The sequence below is a fragment of the Diaporthe citri genome, assembly GCF_014595645.1.
Source record: "Diaporthe citri strain NFHF-8-4 chromosome Unknown scaffold_2, whole genome shotgun sequence".
NCBI lineage: Eukaryota > Fungi > Ascomycota > Sordariomycetes > Diaporthales > Diaporthaceae > Diaporthe > Diaporthe citri.
The window spans coordinates 7,027,379-7,042,393 of NW_025064847.1; the positions used below are offsets into that span (position 1 = coordinate 7,027,379).

The 15,015-nt window shown below is 42.0% G+C and overlaps 4 protein-coding genes across 4 annotated transcripts; all 4 read left to right on the forward strand.

Annotated features, from left to right (window-relative positions):
- Positions 1-2,071: 2,071 nt before the first annotated feature.
- INS49_007432 (uncharacterized protein) lies at positions 2,072-2,821 on the forward strand (the record flags this gene model as incomplete). The annotated part of the gene is made up of 1 exon (XM_043168197.1): positions 2,072-2,821. The coding sequence occupies one exon, from the start codon at positions 2,072-2,074 to the stop codon at positions 2,819-2,821; it is 750 nt and encodes a 249-aa protein (XP_043029341.1).
- A 1,505-nt stretch (positions 2,822-4,326) lies between these two features.
- INS49_007433 (uncharacterized protein) lies at positions 4,327-5,729 on the forward strand (the record flags this gene model as incomplete). Its single annotated transcript, XM_043168198.1, has 4 exons — positions 4,327-4,593; positions 4,658-4,822; positions 4,898-4,961; positions 5,035-5,729. The coding sequence occupies 4 exons, from the start codon at positions 4,327-4,329 to the stop codon at positions 5,727-5,729; spliced, it is 1,191 nt and encodes a 396-aa protein (XP_043029342.1).
- A 734-nt stretch (positions 5,730-6,463) lies between these two features.
- INS49_007434 (uncharacterized protein) lies at positions 6,464-7,576 on the forward strand (the record flags this gene model as incomplete). The annotated part of the gene is made up of 1 exon (XM_043168199.1): positions 6,464-7,576. The coding sequence occupies one exon, from the start codon at positions 6,464-6,466 to the stop codon at positions 7,574-7,576; it is 1,113 nt and encodes a 370-aa protein (XP_043029343.1).
- A 554-nt stretch (positions 7,577-8,130) lies between these two features.
- On the forward strand, positions 8,131-9,282 carry INS49_007435 (uncharacterized protein; the record flags this gene model as incomplete). The annotated part of the gene is made up of 3 exons (XM_043168200.1): positions 8,131-8,432; positions 8,548-8,587; positions 8,737-9,282. The coding sequence occupies 3 exons, from the start codon at positions 8,131-8,133 to the stop codon at positions 9,280-9,282; spliced, it is 888 nt and encodes a 295-aa protein (XP_043029344.1).
- Between the last annotated feature and the right edge of the window lie 5,733 nt (positions 9,283-15,015).

A 15,015-nucleotide genomic window follows, 5' to 3' on the forward strand; every position in this document is an offset into this window, starting at 1 on the left:
GACATGATATAACGGCGCCGTGAGGGAAGGAGACAAGCTGGCGCGAGAGAGCAAGTAGGAAGTGCTTTGCCCATTCTGGAATTCCTGACTGTTGACAGTCATGGCCAGGGACGCGGAGAGGGCACACATCACCGAATGCATGGCCAGACGAGCCCGAAAGCCAGACTAGAGGGCAGCAATAGTGTCGTAGCTTACCGGAAGGATTGGTCAGGGCAAAGAGCGTTCCGAACGGCTACAGGCGCGATGATTACGTTTGGCATGTGAGGCTTATCCGGGCCCGGATGGGAATGTGGACCTAGAGAAATATGGCGAGTCTTTTGCAAGGTCAGGCCGAGGCCCATGGCAGCGTCTGTCAAGCAGGGGTCGGGGGGGAAACGGGCCAGCCGCGGGTGTAGCGGGCTGTCATATCAACGGGATGAGCACCGAATAGTGACAGATCCTGCGAGGCGCTTGACTGAAGGGGGAAGCAGGCGCCAAGAGCCATGACGGGCGGCTGTGGGGAGATGAGAAATCGCGTTTAGAGGGTCGGATTTGTAAGGAAGCAGGAGGAACAGACGCAGGCGGGAGACACACGAGAGGGACCTTCTGGAACGGCTAAGTGAGGGTGGAATTGGTGATGCTGCATTAGTGTGCGGCCATGGCCGATGAGGCTGGCGGTGGTGTTTGATGGTTGAAGGGCAGGAAGGAGCAATTGACGTTTCGAAGGGAAGGTAGTAAGCCAGGGCAGCCTCGCCAGCTGATTGGCCGGGCTGACGCGAGAGCTGACTGCCGCCTGTCTGTCCCTCTGTCTCCCTTCTTTCCCTCACACTCATCGAGTTGGTCCCAAACTTTGGTCCCTTGCGTTGGCAGCCCACGCCATTCCTGATGGAGAATATCATCTTGGTCCATGGGAATCCCAGGTTCACACCCTACCGGATGCGGCTCAGAAACAGACGGATAGATCCCTCGCACCACACGTGGGATACTGCCCTTGTATGCACGTGTGCACGTGTGTGTGTGTGTGTGTGAGTGTGCCTTGCCTGCATGACCTGCTTGAGGCATCAGCCACGTGGGAAGTGGCCGTTGTTGTCGAGGAACCGAACCAGTAGACATTCACCATTTTTGCAAGCAACGGTCCTCCTGTCGGAGCCGTCAAGCTCGATTGCGGTCACCCTTGTGTGATGCAGAATATGTGATGCGGGATGTCATAGCAGCAATCCCATCGCAGCAGGATGCATGTGCAGTCATACACCCGCCATGTTGGCGCGGGTAATGGCTGATGAGTCTGTCATGGTGTGAGCAGTGATACAACTTTCTACCTCTCCCTCCCATCCCCGGACCGTATATAAGCCCAGCCTCATGTGTCTGTCTGTTCTTGGTTCAGTCGAAGACAACTGTTTGAGAGGACATGGTTTACTCGAGGGCACTCAGGCACCACCGCGAAGGCCAAGTCGGAAAATCAAGAGGGCCATGCTCAAATGCCTACTGTCCAGGAGCGAAAGACGCGAGACAGGCACGAGAAGAGGTGTGATTGGATGACGAGACAAGCAGGCGGCTTGGTTCCTCCGACTTGGGCCTTGGGAAGTGGCTGATCTCAGCCAGATCAGCCAGTACCCGCCCCACTGCCTGCCTTCGGGTCAACCCCACACTCGGCTCAACAACAGGCAGGCCCCACCTCTTGGCCGTGCCAATGACTCCAGCCGGCCCAACTCCCTTCCGGCCTGAATTGCATCCTTCATCCATCTTGATCCTTCCAGCTGGCATCACCCCGCCATCGCTGGCCACTGCTGGCCATTGCTAACCAATGCAACTGAGGCTAACCATTGCTTAGCACCAGGCTCAGCCACTTCCCTCGGATCAACTCGACGAGGCTGCGGCTTCATGCCCTGCCTCCAGTTTGTCCGCCACGTCGAGGCAATCCAGAAGGTCAAGAGGATAAGAATGCTGCTGTTGCTGTTGATTGTGACGATGATGTCCTGCTAACTACCATCTCACGACAATCCAACAATCACTGCACTGCAGACAGAGGCCTACTACTCACAACCGAGACATCAGGAAATAATACACATCAGATCCAACAACCATACCCAACATGTCATCATCCACCCAGACGATCCTCTTCCTCGGCGCCACGGGGGGCTCTGGCTTCTCCGTCCTGCGCCGGAGCATCGCAGCCGGCCACTCGTGTATCGCACTCTGCCGGACGCCCTCGCGCCTGACCGACAAGCTGCCCGAGTCCCTGCGCAACGCCCCGAACCTGCGCATCGAGCAGGGCAACGTCGTGGACCGGGACGCCCTCGCCCGGTGCTTGGTCCGCCCAGACAGCCCCGCATCCCTCGTCGACGCCGTCGTCTTCACCATCGGCGGCGCATTCTCCTTCTCCAGCATGGGCAACGACCAGCCCCACGTCTGCGAGGACGGCATGAAGGCCCTCGTCGCCGCCCTGCAAGACGCCCGCTCCACCGCCGGCGCCACCGGCAGCCCGACCATCATAGCCAGCACCACCGGCATGTCCGCCCACGGCCGCGACTACCCTGCCTCGCTGTGGCCCATCTACGGCCTGATGCTGAAGCAGCCGCATAAGGACAAGACCGCCATGGAGGCACTCATGTTTGACAGCGGCGAGCCCTTCACCATCGTGCGCGCGAGCCTGCTGACGGACGGCGATGAGACCAATAAGCCCATCCGCGTCGGCGTCGAGGACCCCAAGGCCCGCAAGCTCGAGAGCAAGGAGGTCGGCTACACCATCTCGAGGGAGGACGTGGGCAAGTGGATCTTTGACAACCTCCTTGCCGGTGACGGCCGCCGGTGGAAGGACAAGGTTGTTTCCATCACGTACTGAGTGCCGGAGCCGGCCGTATCGCCGGCCTCCGATGGGTTGCCAAATGATTTGTTTGCTTTGTCTCTCACGGCTAGATACCTTGGTGCAGGATTCCCTTTTCCCGGTTCCGTTTCCAGGCCTGATTTATTACCCCGGCATATCAGCATGTCGTCTGGATTTATACTCAGCAAGTTAGTCATCCTACAATAATGAAATGATGTGTTGGTTCTTTCAGACCAGACAGCGCGGAGTTCCACAAGCTGGTGGCATCCCAACCCCATTCCGAGTGCATGACAGGTCTCCAGGCAGAAAATAGTGGCCAGCCAGACCAGGCCTTGGCCTCGTCTTGGGCCGTCTGTGTAACCGCCATCAGTGGTGCCTGTGTTCTGCTGGCGCTTGTGCTTCGGCATGTATTACGTATGATATAACCTGTGCACGATGTCAATACACATCCTGAATACCTACCGTATAATCTGTCCATGTGCATCCACTGTGTTTGTCTCCCTCTTTGGGTGGCAGCCTGGCAGCCGGCCCCCTGCAACCCTGTGTCAGTGGCCCCAGCCGCAGCCCCAGCCGCAGCCCATCCCAGGCGCCAAGAGCAAAGCGCGGCTGTGGGCAGGAGTGTGGATTCCGTCCTACGGAGTGCCCAGGGCTACTGTGGAGAGAGAGAGTGCATCTACTGCAGACTACATGTCCTGAGGGACGGAATACCTGGACCTGCAGTCATACCGGGCTAGTAGACCGACTCCAAACACCAACATCAACCCACCAGTCTCGCCCCGTCGCATCACCACCACTTATTCCCAACCAACAGCACATCTGCTACAGGGGTGCCTAACCGTTTCTGTCTTTCATTGGGCCGTGGGTTTCGCTGCCCTGAACAGGACCCCATAGACAGCCACCAACAGCCCCCATCAAGGCGATCTCAGGGCCAGCAGTTCGTCATGACTGCCGCCATCAAGACCAAGGTGAGTGAGTAAAGAGAGGGCGAGCGAGTGGCCTCGGTCTGTTGCTCTCCGCACTGCACCGATGTTTGTTGGTTGGCCCCTGCAGGGCATGCAGTCATGTTTCAACAACGAGTGAATGGGAGCGCTCCCGACGGGCTGACTCGTCGCATCTCGCAAACTCTATTCTGGAATAGGAGGAATGGGAGAGTGCGGGTGCATGATGACTGGGTACTTGGTCTTGTTCACTGGCCTCGCCTTCACTTGCACAGACAGCACGGCACAGCCTCGTCCATCTACATATAGCTGACGGCCCACTCGTGTGCTTTTCCTTCCTTTCGCTTCGCCAGCATCAATCTGCTCTGCGAGATCCCAGTCCTTTCTGATTTTTATCTGCCTCTTTCTTTCTTTGATTTGGAGCCCCTCGATCTGAAAAAGGGAAACCGTCCCACTCGTTCGAGCACTCACCAGACCACGCAATTCCCGTTGTGCTCTCGTCCTTCCTCCTTCTCCCCTTCCTGTCTTTTCATAATTCCCTGCCCGGTCATAACGCCGTCCATGTCTCTCCGGGCTTTCCTCACCATGGCGCTGGCCGCCACTTCCACTGCTGGCATGACCACCGGCCTGAAATTCCGGCGACAGAATAGCTCGGCGGCTGACGGTGCGAAGAAGCTGTTGCTTGGCGGTGGGCCCAGCGGCATCGTCGCCGCCGCCGACTTCGATGGTGCCTCCTTCAACATCGTGGCCAACGACTCGACCCCCGGCACCTCTGCCAGCTGGATGGTGTTCAAGGAGCCAAACCTCCTGTACGCTGTCGAGGAGAACAGCAACAGCACCAGACTCTTCAACGTGTGTCCCGCGCCCCCTTTCCCTCAGGAAGCCACCCACCTGTTCGCTGACCCTGTCGATCCAGTTTGACCCCGCCACCAACGACCTGAAGCTGGTCCAGAATGCCGCCGGGTCGTCAGGGGTCGTCTCCCTCGAGTTCAACCAGGACAAGACCGTTCTGGTCGGTGCTGCCTTTGGCCAGGGCCAGGTCGATGTGTGGGATGTCTCGGCGCCCGGCGGAACCCTCAAGGTAATTTCCACGCCCCGTCCACCGCGTTCAGCGGACGGTGTGTGGTAGCAGGACTTCCTTCTGACTGGTAGACAGCTCCTCAAGCAGATTCCTGTTGGCGGCACCCCGGGTCCTGTCACGGGACGCCAGGACAGCCCTCGTAAGCTTTGTCTCTCCCCAAATCCCGTCTTGTTGCACACAAGCCACGTCCTCGTAGCTGACACCGGCCCCAGATCCCCACCAGGCCCTCCTTGACCCCAGCGGCCGCTTCTTTGCCGTCAACGACCTCGGCACCGACTCTATTCTCGTCCTCGATGGCCAGAACGACTTCAACATCTCCAACCGCGTCACTGTTGAAGCCGGCAACGGCCCGCGCCACGGCGCTTTCGTCTCCTCGGGCGCCGACAAGGCTACTCACTACTTCCTGGCCTGCGAGATCACGTCGGTGGTCAAGGCCTTCGAGCTGACCTACGCGGGAGACAACCTCGAGTTCAAGGAGGTCCAGTCTCTTTCCAGCTTTGGCGCCGAATTCCCGCCCGCCAACGCCACCGCCGCAGCGGCGGGCGAGCTGGTGACCACCTCGGACGGCAAGCACCTCTATGTCTCGAACCGTCTCACCGGCAACACCACCGACAGCATCTCCCACTTCTCCATCGACACCAACAACGCCGCCGCCCCGCTCGCCTTCGTGGACCAGGTCAGCTCGGGCGGCCTCATCCCGCGCATGTTTTCACTGGCCGCGGACGAAGGCGTGCTTTTCTCGACGAATCAGGACGGCGAGAGCGGCTTGCTGGCGCTGGCCAGGGATGCGAACACGGGCAGCCTGACCGAGGCGCCCGTTGCCAGCCTCACCGTGGACAAGTTTGGAGGTCCCAGCTTTGGGCCTCAGTTTGTTATGGAGGTTGGCGCGAAGGGAAGCAACTCTTGAGAAGGAGGAGAATTCCCGGTATAGCATGGTTTTTTGGTTTTTTTCCCTTTCTTCCTATTTGCTTGCAACTTTGGCTGGGCAAGGCCCTTGGTGTTCTAGGCGTTGGTAGAAAAGGGGCCGCAAGGTTTTGCTGGCAGATATGCCGAAGAGTGTGCGCGCACATTCATACTATTTGTTTCCTGGGCTGGTTTCTGTGACACCTGTGACACTGGTGACTGCTGCGTTACAATTGCTGGCAGGCCGGTCAGTGATGTGCCACCCAAGTTTCCCACCGTGACACTCTCGGGAGGCCGGATTGGGAAATGCCGTAGATGGGCGTGGTGGAGAGTCAGGGGCACCACCCGCATCGATGGGTGCCCATGCAACAACTAGCCCAGGCACAGCAGCTTGACTGCCCTGTGGGGTCCGTCTGGTCTCTGGTTCCTGGTCCCTGGTTCCTAGGGATTGTGCATTAGGTTCTACTGGTGTCGCTGCCGGATAAGCTGGTGCCACGGCGTATTTGTCCCCCCAATTACCAAGGGCGTGCCGATTGGCAGCCGATGACGGAGCCGGCGGCTTCTTGCCAAGCGCCGGCCGACCTTGAAGACCAGCGCCGACCTCACCCACGGCAGGAGCCAAGCAACACCTGAACAGCGGAATTGATCCAACCACAGCCCCCTCTCAGCTCCGTGCTCATCCACAAACAAACAAACAGACGTACTGGTGTCCCTCGGTGCAGACCCAAACGCGAAAAGATGTCGCCCTACGCCCCAAGAGTGGGAGACGCCGTCTCCTCTCTCGACACCCCGTCCATGATCGTCGACCTCGGCCTGATGGAGGCCAACATCTCCAAGCTCATGTCCCAGCTCCTCCCCACCGGCGTCAACATCCGCCCGCACCTCAAGACCACCAAGTCCGCCGCCCTCGCCCGCCGCCTCAACGCCGCCGGCGCCAAGGGCGGCTGCGTCGCCAAGCTGTCCGAGGCCGAGGTCATGTGCGCCATGGGCTTCGACGACCTGTTGATCACCTGCGAGATTGTCGGCGAACCCAAGGTGCGGAGGCTGGTGGACCTGTTTGCTCGCCATCGGAAGCTGAGAATCGTGGTGGATGACGCCGGCGCCGCGACTGCCATTGACAACGCCCTGCGTGAGGCGGGCCTCCCCGAGGACGAGGCCATCACGACGCTGATCGACCTTGACGTCGGCCTGCACCGCACCGGCGTCAAGCCCGAGGGTGCGGTGGACCTGGCGAAGCATGTCGCCGGCCTGAAGCACCTACGACTCATCGGCGTCCAGGGCTACGAGGGTCACTTGCAGCACGTGCATGGGGTCCACGAGAGGAGGCGGCTCTGTCTCGAGAGCATGGCCATCCTGACCGCAACGGCCGACAAGTTGCGGGCCGAAGGGCACGACATCCAAGTGGTCACCACCGGAGGCACTGGCACCGCCGAGTTCTGCGTCACCGTCCCCGGCGTCACCGAGGTGCAGCCCGGCAGCTTCTTGTTCATGGACACCGACTACCGCAACGCTGTCGGGTCTTTCTACGGCAACAGCCTGACTATCCTGTCGACCGTGTTGAGCAAGCAGGGGCCGAATGCAGTGACCATCGACTCTGGGCTCAAGTCTCTAACCACCGACAGTGGCCTTGCCGAGGCAAAGGACAAGAGGTACACATATGGCGTCCTGGGTGATGAGCATGGCAGTCTGAGCTGGGAACCCGGCACTCCCGACCTGAATGTTGGTGATCGGGTGGAGATGATCCCTAGTCATATCGATCCGACTGTCAACCTGCATGACGTCTACTATGCTTACAGGGAGGGTGTGGTGGAAGAGATCTGGGAGGTTGACACAAGGGGGAAGGTCCAGTAACCAAAAGTAAAAACCCTGTAAAATTAGCAAATGTTTACTTGCGAGAAGATACCAATAATCCCCTGTTTTGTTTCATGTTGTATCCCCCTCCCCGCACCACTGCCTGGGTCCGGTGGCCCCTCTGGCCCAGGCGCTAATTCATTTTGCTTTGAAAACGTCCGTCTCCCAATGTTTGTTTGGTCGGCCCGTCTCCCGACCCCTTCATACTTAAAGTTACACTTGGAACATCAACTATCGTCAGAGACTGACACCACTATCGACAACTTGGGCCCCCAATTCACATTCTCGATACCACATCATCTCACTGCATAACTCGAGGGGTCTCAATCTTGTCTCATCCACTGTCAAGGCTTCGGCTCTGGCCGGTTTTGTTAAGGAAGCCGTGCATCAGCGTGACCATTGCGCTGTGAAAACAGTCATCGGTCGTTGTCAATCAGTCAGCGGCCAACGTTAAGACTTGAGTGCCCCGCAACTCTCTGTCACTCGATCTGCACTCAGCCTTGACCAGACCGCTCAGCAGACAAACAGACGGACCAACAGACCGTCTGCCTGCCATGGTGGCACCACTCGCCGCCAAACGCATGGCCCATGAGCGCCAAGAGCTTGAGAAGGCAAGCAGTCAAGAGGAGGCGCCGGACTACTTTGTCATATTCCAAGACGATAACCTGTTTGAGTTCGACGCCTACATCATTGCTCCCGACACCATCTACCGATATCGACTCGTGAAGCTGCACTTCGAGATTCCCCAGGACGACTATCCCTTGAAGCCCCCAAAGGTGAAATTCATTCAACACACAGGCCACAGGATCCATCCTAACCTCTACGTTGAAGGCAAGGTCTGTCTCAGCATCCTGGGGTAGGTCTCATCTCCCTTTCCTGCTTATCATTTTTCAGATGTGATCCACACTCGCGCACACACCCAATCCCTCCTCCCAGCCTTTTCCTTTCACTGACAAAAGATGATGTGACAGCACTTGGTCGGGGGAGCCATGGGCCTTCAGCATGACCTGCGTACGTGAATCTCTCTCTCGTTGCGATTGAGTTCCAGAGCTTGGCCCGTGGCAAAAGGGCCCAGGCCGGGGTGTCATGGAGGCTCTCAGCCGTCCTTGGCAGGCATACTTGTGGCCGAGCAAATTGCTGACCTGGCCTTAACTGTCTAGCATGCCGTACTCATCACCATACGATCTCTTCTTGATGATGAGCCGTACAAACATGAACCCTCCCAAAACAACAATCCTGATTTCAACCGATTCGTTCAGTACTCCACCTGGAAATGCCTCCTCCTCGACTATCTAGCCAAAGAGACAGACCCTACGGCAAAGGCCTGGCTGGACAGGTATGTTCGAAGAAACGGTCAGGAGATGCTGCGTGAGCTATTGAAACAGCAACAAGCGGCGAATATCAACAAGCAAAGGACTTTGAGAAGCCCCTACAGTCCGCAGCAGACCATACACGTAGACTACCCGGCCTTGATCAACGACTTGGAAGCTGCAGTGTCGAAAGTCCACCAGGAGTCCAACTCTGCCAACAGTGCCTCGCGACAGCCGGCGGCGCTCGATTGGGAAAGGACACCAAAGCGGAAGGCAAGCCGCCGCCAGGACAACGAGCCCGAGATCGAGAAGGAGGAGGAGACTGACAAGAAACGTGCGAAGCCCTCCGTGGCTGCCAAGTGCCCGTCTACCCCAGAGATCATCGATCTTACATGAAGGTTTAGAAGAACCGGGGCTTTTTGATTCATGGGCAGGCTGAGACCGCCACTCTACACAGCGCAGTCGTGGGTGGCCCAAGGCAAGTTGTAATAAGCCCACTTAGGAGTGAGAAAATGAAGCAAGCTTAATTATCAGAGAAGAAGAAAGAGGTTCTCTGGCCTTTGCGCAATACTCAGCACCTTGATTATAATAAGGAAGTATTTAATCTTTACCTAAAAACAATTTTTAATACATTATATAAAATTGTAAATAAAACGTAAATTTATCTTTATATCTTTTTAAATTTCTTTATTAAAATAATATTATAATAATTATTTTAATGCATTACTTTAAAAATATAAAAATAATATTTTATAAGCTTTTTTAAGTTATTTTATATAAAAATACTAACTTTAAATATAAATTTATAATTAAAAAAGTATAATAATTATAAAATAATAAATATAAAACGATATTTTTTATAATATAAGAAATAATTTAAATTAAAAATAATATAAATATATATATATAATATTAAGTTATAATATATAATAAACATGCTTATAAATCTTTATTTAATTATATAACTTAACATTATATATATATAATTAAAAGCTAAGGCAATGCCTTTAGCTTTTTCTCTTAATTCTTTATCTTTTATATTCTTAATATATTAACTATCTTTAGCATAAGCCCCGTTATATTATAAAAGACCCTTTTACTTATATTAATTAATTGGAAAGAGTACCGCTTTATTTCTTTTATTTTTTATTTAAATATGGCTAATATCTGTCACGGGAGGGACATACGAGAGACAAAGCTCTCAAGTCTTGCTCAATATTGTAGAATTCTAAATAAGACCTCGTCTGGCTAAGAAAAGAGAGAGGGAGGAAAAGATTCCTCCGATGGCAGCTAAGGTTTAAAAGCTAAGGGCCTCTTGGCTGCAGGTGGTCTGTGCGTATATTGCCTGCCGCAGCCTAACTGCCAGCCACCCTGCCCGCAGCGCCCATGACAATATCCCAAACCAACCTTATACTTAATTACTTAATATGCTTTCTTTTCAAGGCGTTTAAAACTTTAATACTTAATAAATTAAAATTTGCATAAAGATATTAATAAATGCTATAATAATTAATTTAAAATACGCTTAACTATATTATATATATATATAATTAAAAAATAGCTCTTTAAATATTTTTAAGTTATTTATAACTTATGTTAAAGAATTTAGCTTTGCAAGATTTAATAAGTTATAAGCATTATAAATACCTTTTTATATACCTTTAATTCCACGCTATTTAATGTAAAAGTTAACGCTTAGCCCTTAAATATTAAAATTGCTTTTTTAATTATAATACTTAATATAATAATGAAAAAATAGTTAAGATTAAAAATTAACTTAATAATTATAAAGCGTTTTATAATCTTATATAATAGCTTTTTAATATATTAATTATAAAGCCCAAGCCTTAAGCCCCGCCTTTAAATATAATAAATATAAATATTAATAATATATTTATAAAAACTTATATAAAGAGGTTTAAAAGCCTTTACTTTAAATATAATAAGTTATATTGCTTAGCATTATAATAAACTTAAAATAATAACTATTTAATTATTAGCAATAATTATTATTAAATAAGTAAAATTTAATAAAGATTAAATAAAAGGCAGGAAATAAAGGGTTAACCTTAGCTATGCAATATAAAAACCAAGCAATTTACATACTTAAATAAAGAGAAAGCAAAACCTTATGCTAGCAGCTTATAAGTAATTTAAAATGCTAATAAAAGCTAATTATATTAAAGCGTTAATTAAGGTAAGCAAGGTAAAAATTAAAGGCAATAATATAATATTAATAAATAATAATAATAAACTTAATAAATCTTAATAAGTTATAATTTCCTTAAGAATTTAAGCAATTTTTAAGGGATTTAAAGCATTAATTAAGGCAGGATTCTTAATTTAAGGGGTAATATAATAAGCATGCTTATAAATCTTTATTTAATTATATAACTTAACATTATATATATATAGCTAAAAGCTAGGGCAATGCCTTTAGCTTTCTTTCTTAATTCTTTATCTTTTATACTCTTAATATATTAATTATTTCCGGCATAAGCTTCATTACATAATATAAATTAATGGCCTTTAATATAATATTAATTTATAAAAAAATTAATAATTATTATTTAAAGCTTTATATAATAAATTTAAGTATAATTACTTATTATTTATATTATTTCTTGTTTTATTAAAATAATTATTATTATTAGCTTTTCTTTATAAAGGGCATAAGTTTAAACCTTTTTAAAAAATTTTCCTTTTAATTAATATTAATTAAATCTTCTTATTTTTATATTTTATTAATTAAAAAAGTATTAAATAAAACTTTAAACTTAAAACGCTTTAAATTATTAATATTTAAGCTTTATTATAAGTAATTAATAAAATTAATAAATAAAAATAACTTTACTTTTTAAGATAATAATTTTAAAATAAATTTATAACAAGAAAATTATATAAATATTCATTATATATAATTAAAATATATAATAAGAAATATTATTATTATTAATAAAGAAATTTAAAGAATATAATTAATTTATATAATTAAGCCTTATTAATTATTATTAACATTAAAGCTTTTAACTTTATATTTATTTAAAATATAAAAATCTTTATTTATAATTTTTATTAAATTTCTTTCTTGTATAAAAAGTAATATTATTTTTTTTAATTAATAAATTTTAAAAAATTATTTTATTTTTATATTTTCTTTTATAATATAATATAAAGTATTTATATTTACCTTAAATGCCTTAATTTAAATTTATTATTACTTAAAAATAATTATTTTATTATATTATATAACTTTATACTTTTTTAATTATTAATTTTTAAAGAAATAATGTAAATTTTTTTATATGAAAAAAATTAAATTTTTCTTTTAAATTACTTATGTTTTAAAAAGAATTACTTAATATATTTAATATTTATTTTTATAATTATTTTTAATTTTATTAACTTAATTTATTTATATAATAAAGCGTCTTTATTTTATTAAATAATAATTATATTTATTAAGTTAAGTTATCTTAATTAAATAATTATATTTAAATAATTTTATGTAAAGAAATATAACCGTAATTATTTTATATTAAAAGTAAAATTAAATCTTTAATTTTAAAAATAATAACCTTATCTTATTTATTTTAAGCAGTTTATATATATATATATAATGTAAATTATATAATATACTTAAATTTAAAATATTTATAAATATAATAAGTAAATAAATAATTAATTACAATAAATAAAATTTTAAGAAATATTTATAATATATTTAAAATAAAACTTTTTTTAAATTTTATAGTATTAATTTAAATTTTAAAGTATTAATTTAAATTTTAAAGTATTAATTTAAGTTATAAAATATATAATATTAAATTATATATATTATTATTTATTTTATAAAATGTTTTTTAATTATATAATTTCCTTTTTAATTTATATATATATGTTATGGGTTGGCCTTAAGCGTTTGCTGGAAGGTACCTAAAAGGAGTTATGAATTGCAATATCTAAGAAGTAAGTTAGGCCCTAAAAGGGCCTAACTCTAGATCTATCTTTTAAGTATATGCCCCATTACGTAAGAGGGTTAGGTGCAATGTAGGCTCGGCATAGGCATGCATTACGGCTTGGGCAATAACCCAAGCCCATTATAATATATGCTTTTTAAATAATATGCATTTAATTTCTTTATATTATAATAAAGGCTTAAATAGTTAATATTAAAAAAATATAATATTAATAATAATAAGTTTTAAATATAATTATAGCTTATAGCTAAGAAAATAATAACAGCTTTATAATAGCTATATAAATAAGGCTAGCAAGAACTGCTTTTAGCGGCGCTATAAATTAAAATCGTTAATATAAGTAGCTTAAAACTAATTTATTACGGCGTTTTAAAGTTAAAGTTAGGCAATTAATTATATAATAAAGATTAAAATAGTTTTTATAAAATATAATAATTTTATAAATATAATCTTAATTAAAAACTTAATTTCTTTTTATTTATATTAATATATATCTTATATAACCTTTTAAGAAAACCCTTATTAAATAAGCTTATAAAGTATTATTATAATTAATATTTAACCTTAAAGCTAACTTTAATAAAAGGTAAAATAAAGAAATGCTTTACTTTAAAATACTTAAATATTTTTTCATGAAAATATAATAAAATTCGTAAGAAAAAAAATTATATTTATAATAAAATTACCCTTAAAAGAATTTAAAGGAAAGTAAAAAATAAGCGTAAAAAAAAGTATTATAATATTTCTTTTAAAAAGGGAAATAAGAATATATATTAAGCTATATGCAACTTTATGCATAAGCTTAGGAAGGAATAATTAAAAAGCTAAGCAAATAATAAATAAAGTAATAAATAATTAATTTTAAAAACATAATTATAAAATTAAATAATAAATAATTTATAATAAATAAATAAAAAAGAATTTTTTTATATAAATACTTTATTTTCTTATATAATATTATAAATAATTTTATAAAAAAGCTTAATTACTTTATTATATATTAATATTTACTTAAAATAAATATAAATATATTTATTAAATCTTAATTATTAAAACATTAAATTAAGTTATTTTTAATATTTTATATAAAATAAAACTTTAATATAATTTTTATTATAAATAAAATTATTTTTAATTAAAAATTAATATATAAAAATAAGCTATATATATAAATGCTATATATATAAATAAATAAATAAATATAAATAACTTATATTAATTATTTATATGCTTTTATTTAATAGCTTATAATTAAATAAAGGCGGGTTATAATATTTATTATAATTCTTTCTCTTATAATTAATTTAAATTTATATTATATATATATATTATACCTTTGCTATATTTAAATATATAATTTAATTAAGATAATAAATATATTAAAAAAAGTATTATAATTTAAAATAACTTTATTTATAATAAGTTAAGATTACGTTTAATAATTAAATTAAAGCTTATTAATAATATTAATATTATTAATAAAAATTAAATATAATTTAAACTATATTTTATTTTATAAAAGTAATTATTATAATTTTATATATTTAATATTTTATATTATAAAATTTATAATAATTTATAATTATTTTATTAATTATATATAAATAAAACTTTATATTTTATTAATTTCTTTTCATTTATTTTATGCTTTTTAAAAAGGGTTTTAGCTTTTTTTTAATTTTTTTTTTAAATATTATTATTTTTAAGTTAATATTTATAAAATATTTAAATTTTTTTAAAATAAGTTTTATAGCTTTTAAGTATAATTATAAATATAATAATCTTTTTTTAAATAATATAATATATTAATAAGTAGTGTATATTAATAAATAGCGTACTTTTATAATATTTATTAACTTTAATTAATCTTAATATTTATTTAATATAATAAAATTAATTAAATTTAATTCCTTATTTTTAATTAATTTAATAACTTTTAAGTAATTAATAAATATATAATGTTAATTTAAATTAATTAACTTTTTATAAAAAATTATATATTTAGCATTAATTAATGCTAATTATATTATTAAAAATACGGTTTATTATAAATTATTTTTTATATATATTAAAATTAATTAATATTAAATAAATAAAATAAATTATATTTATTTAAATTTAATTAATTAAAGGCCTTTATATTTTTTTT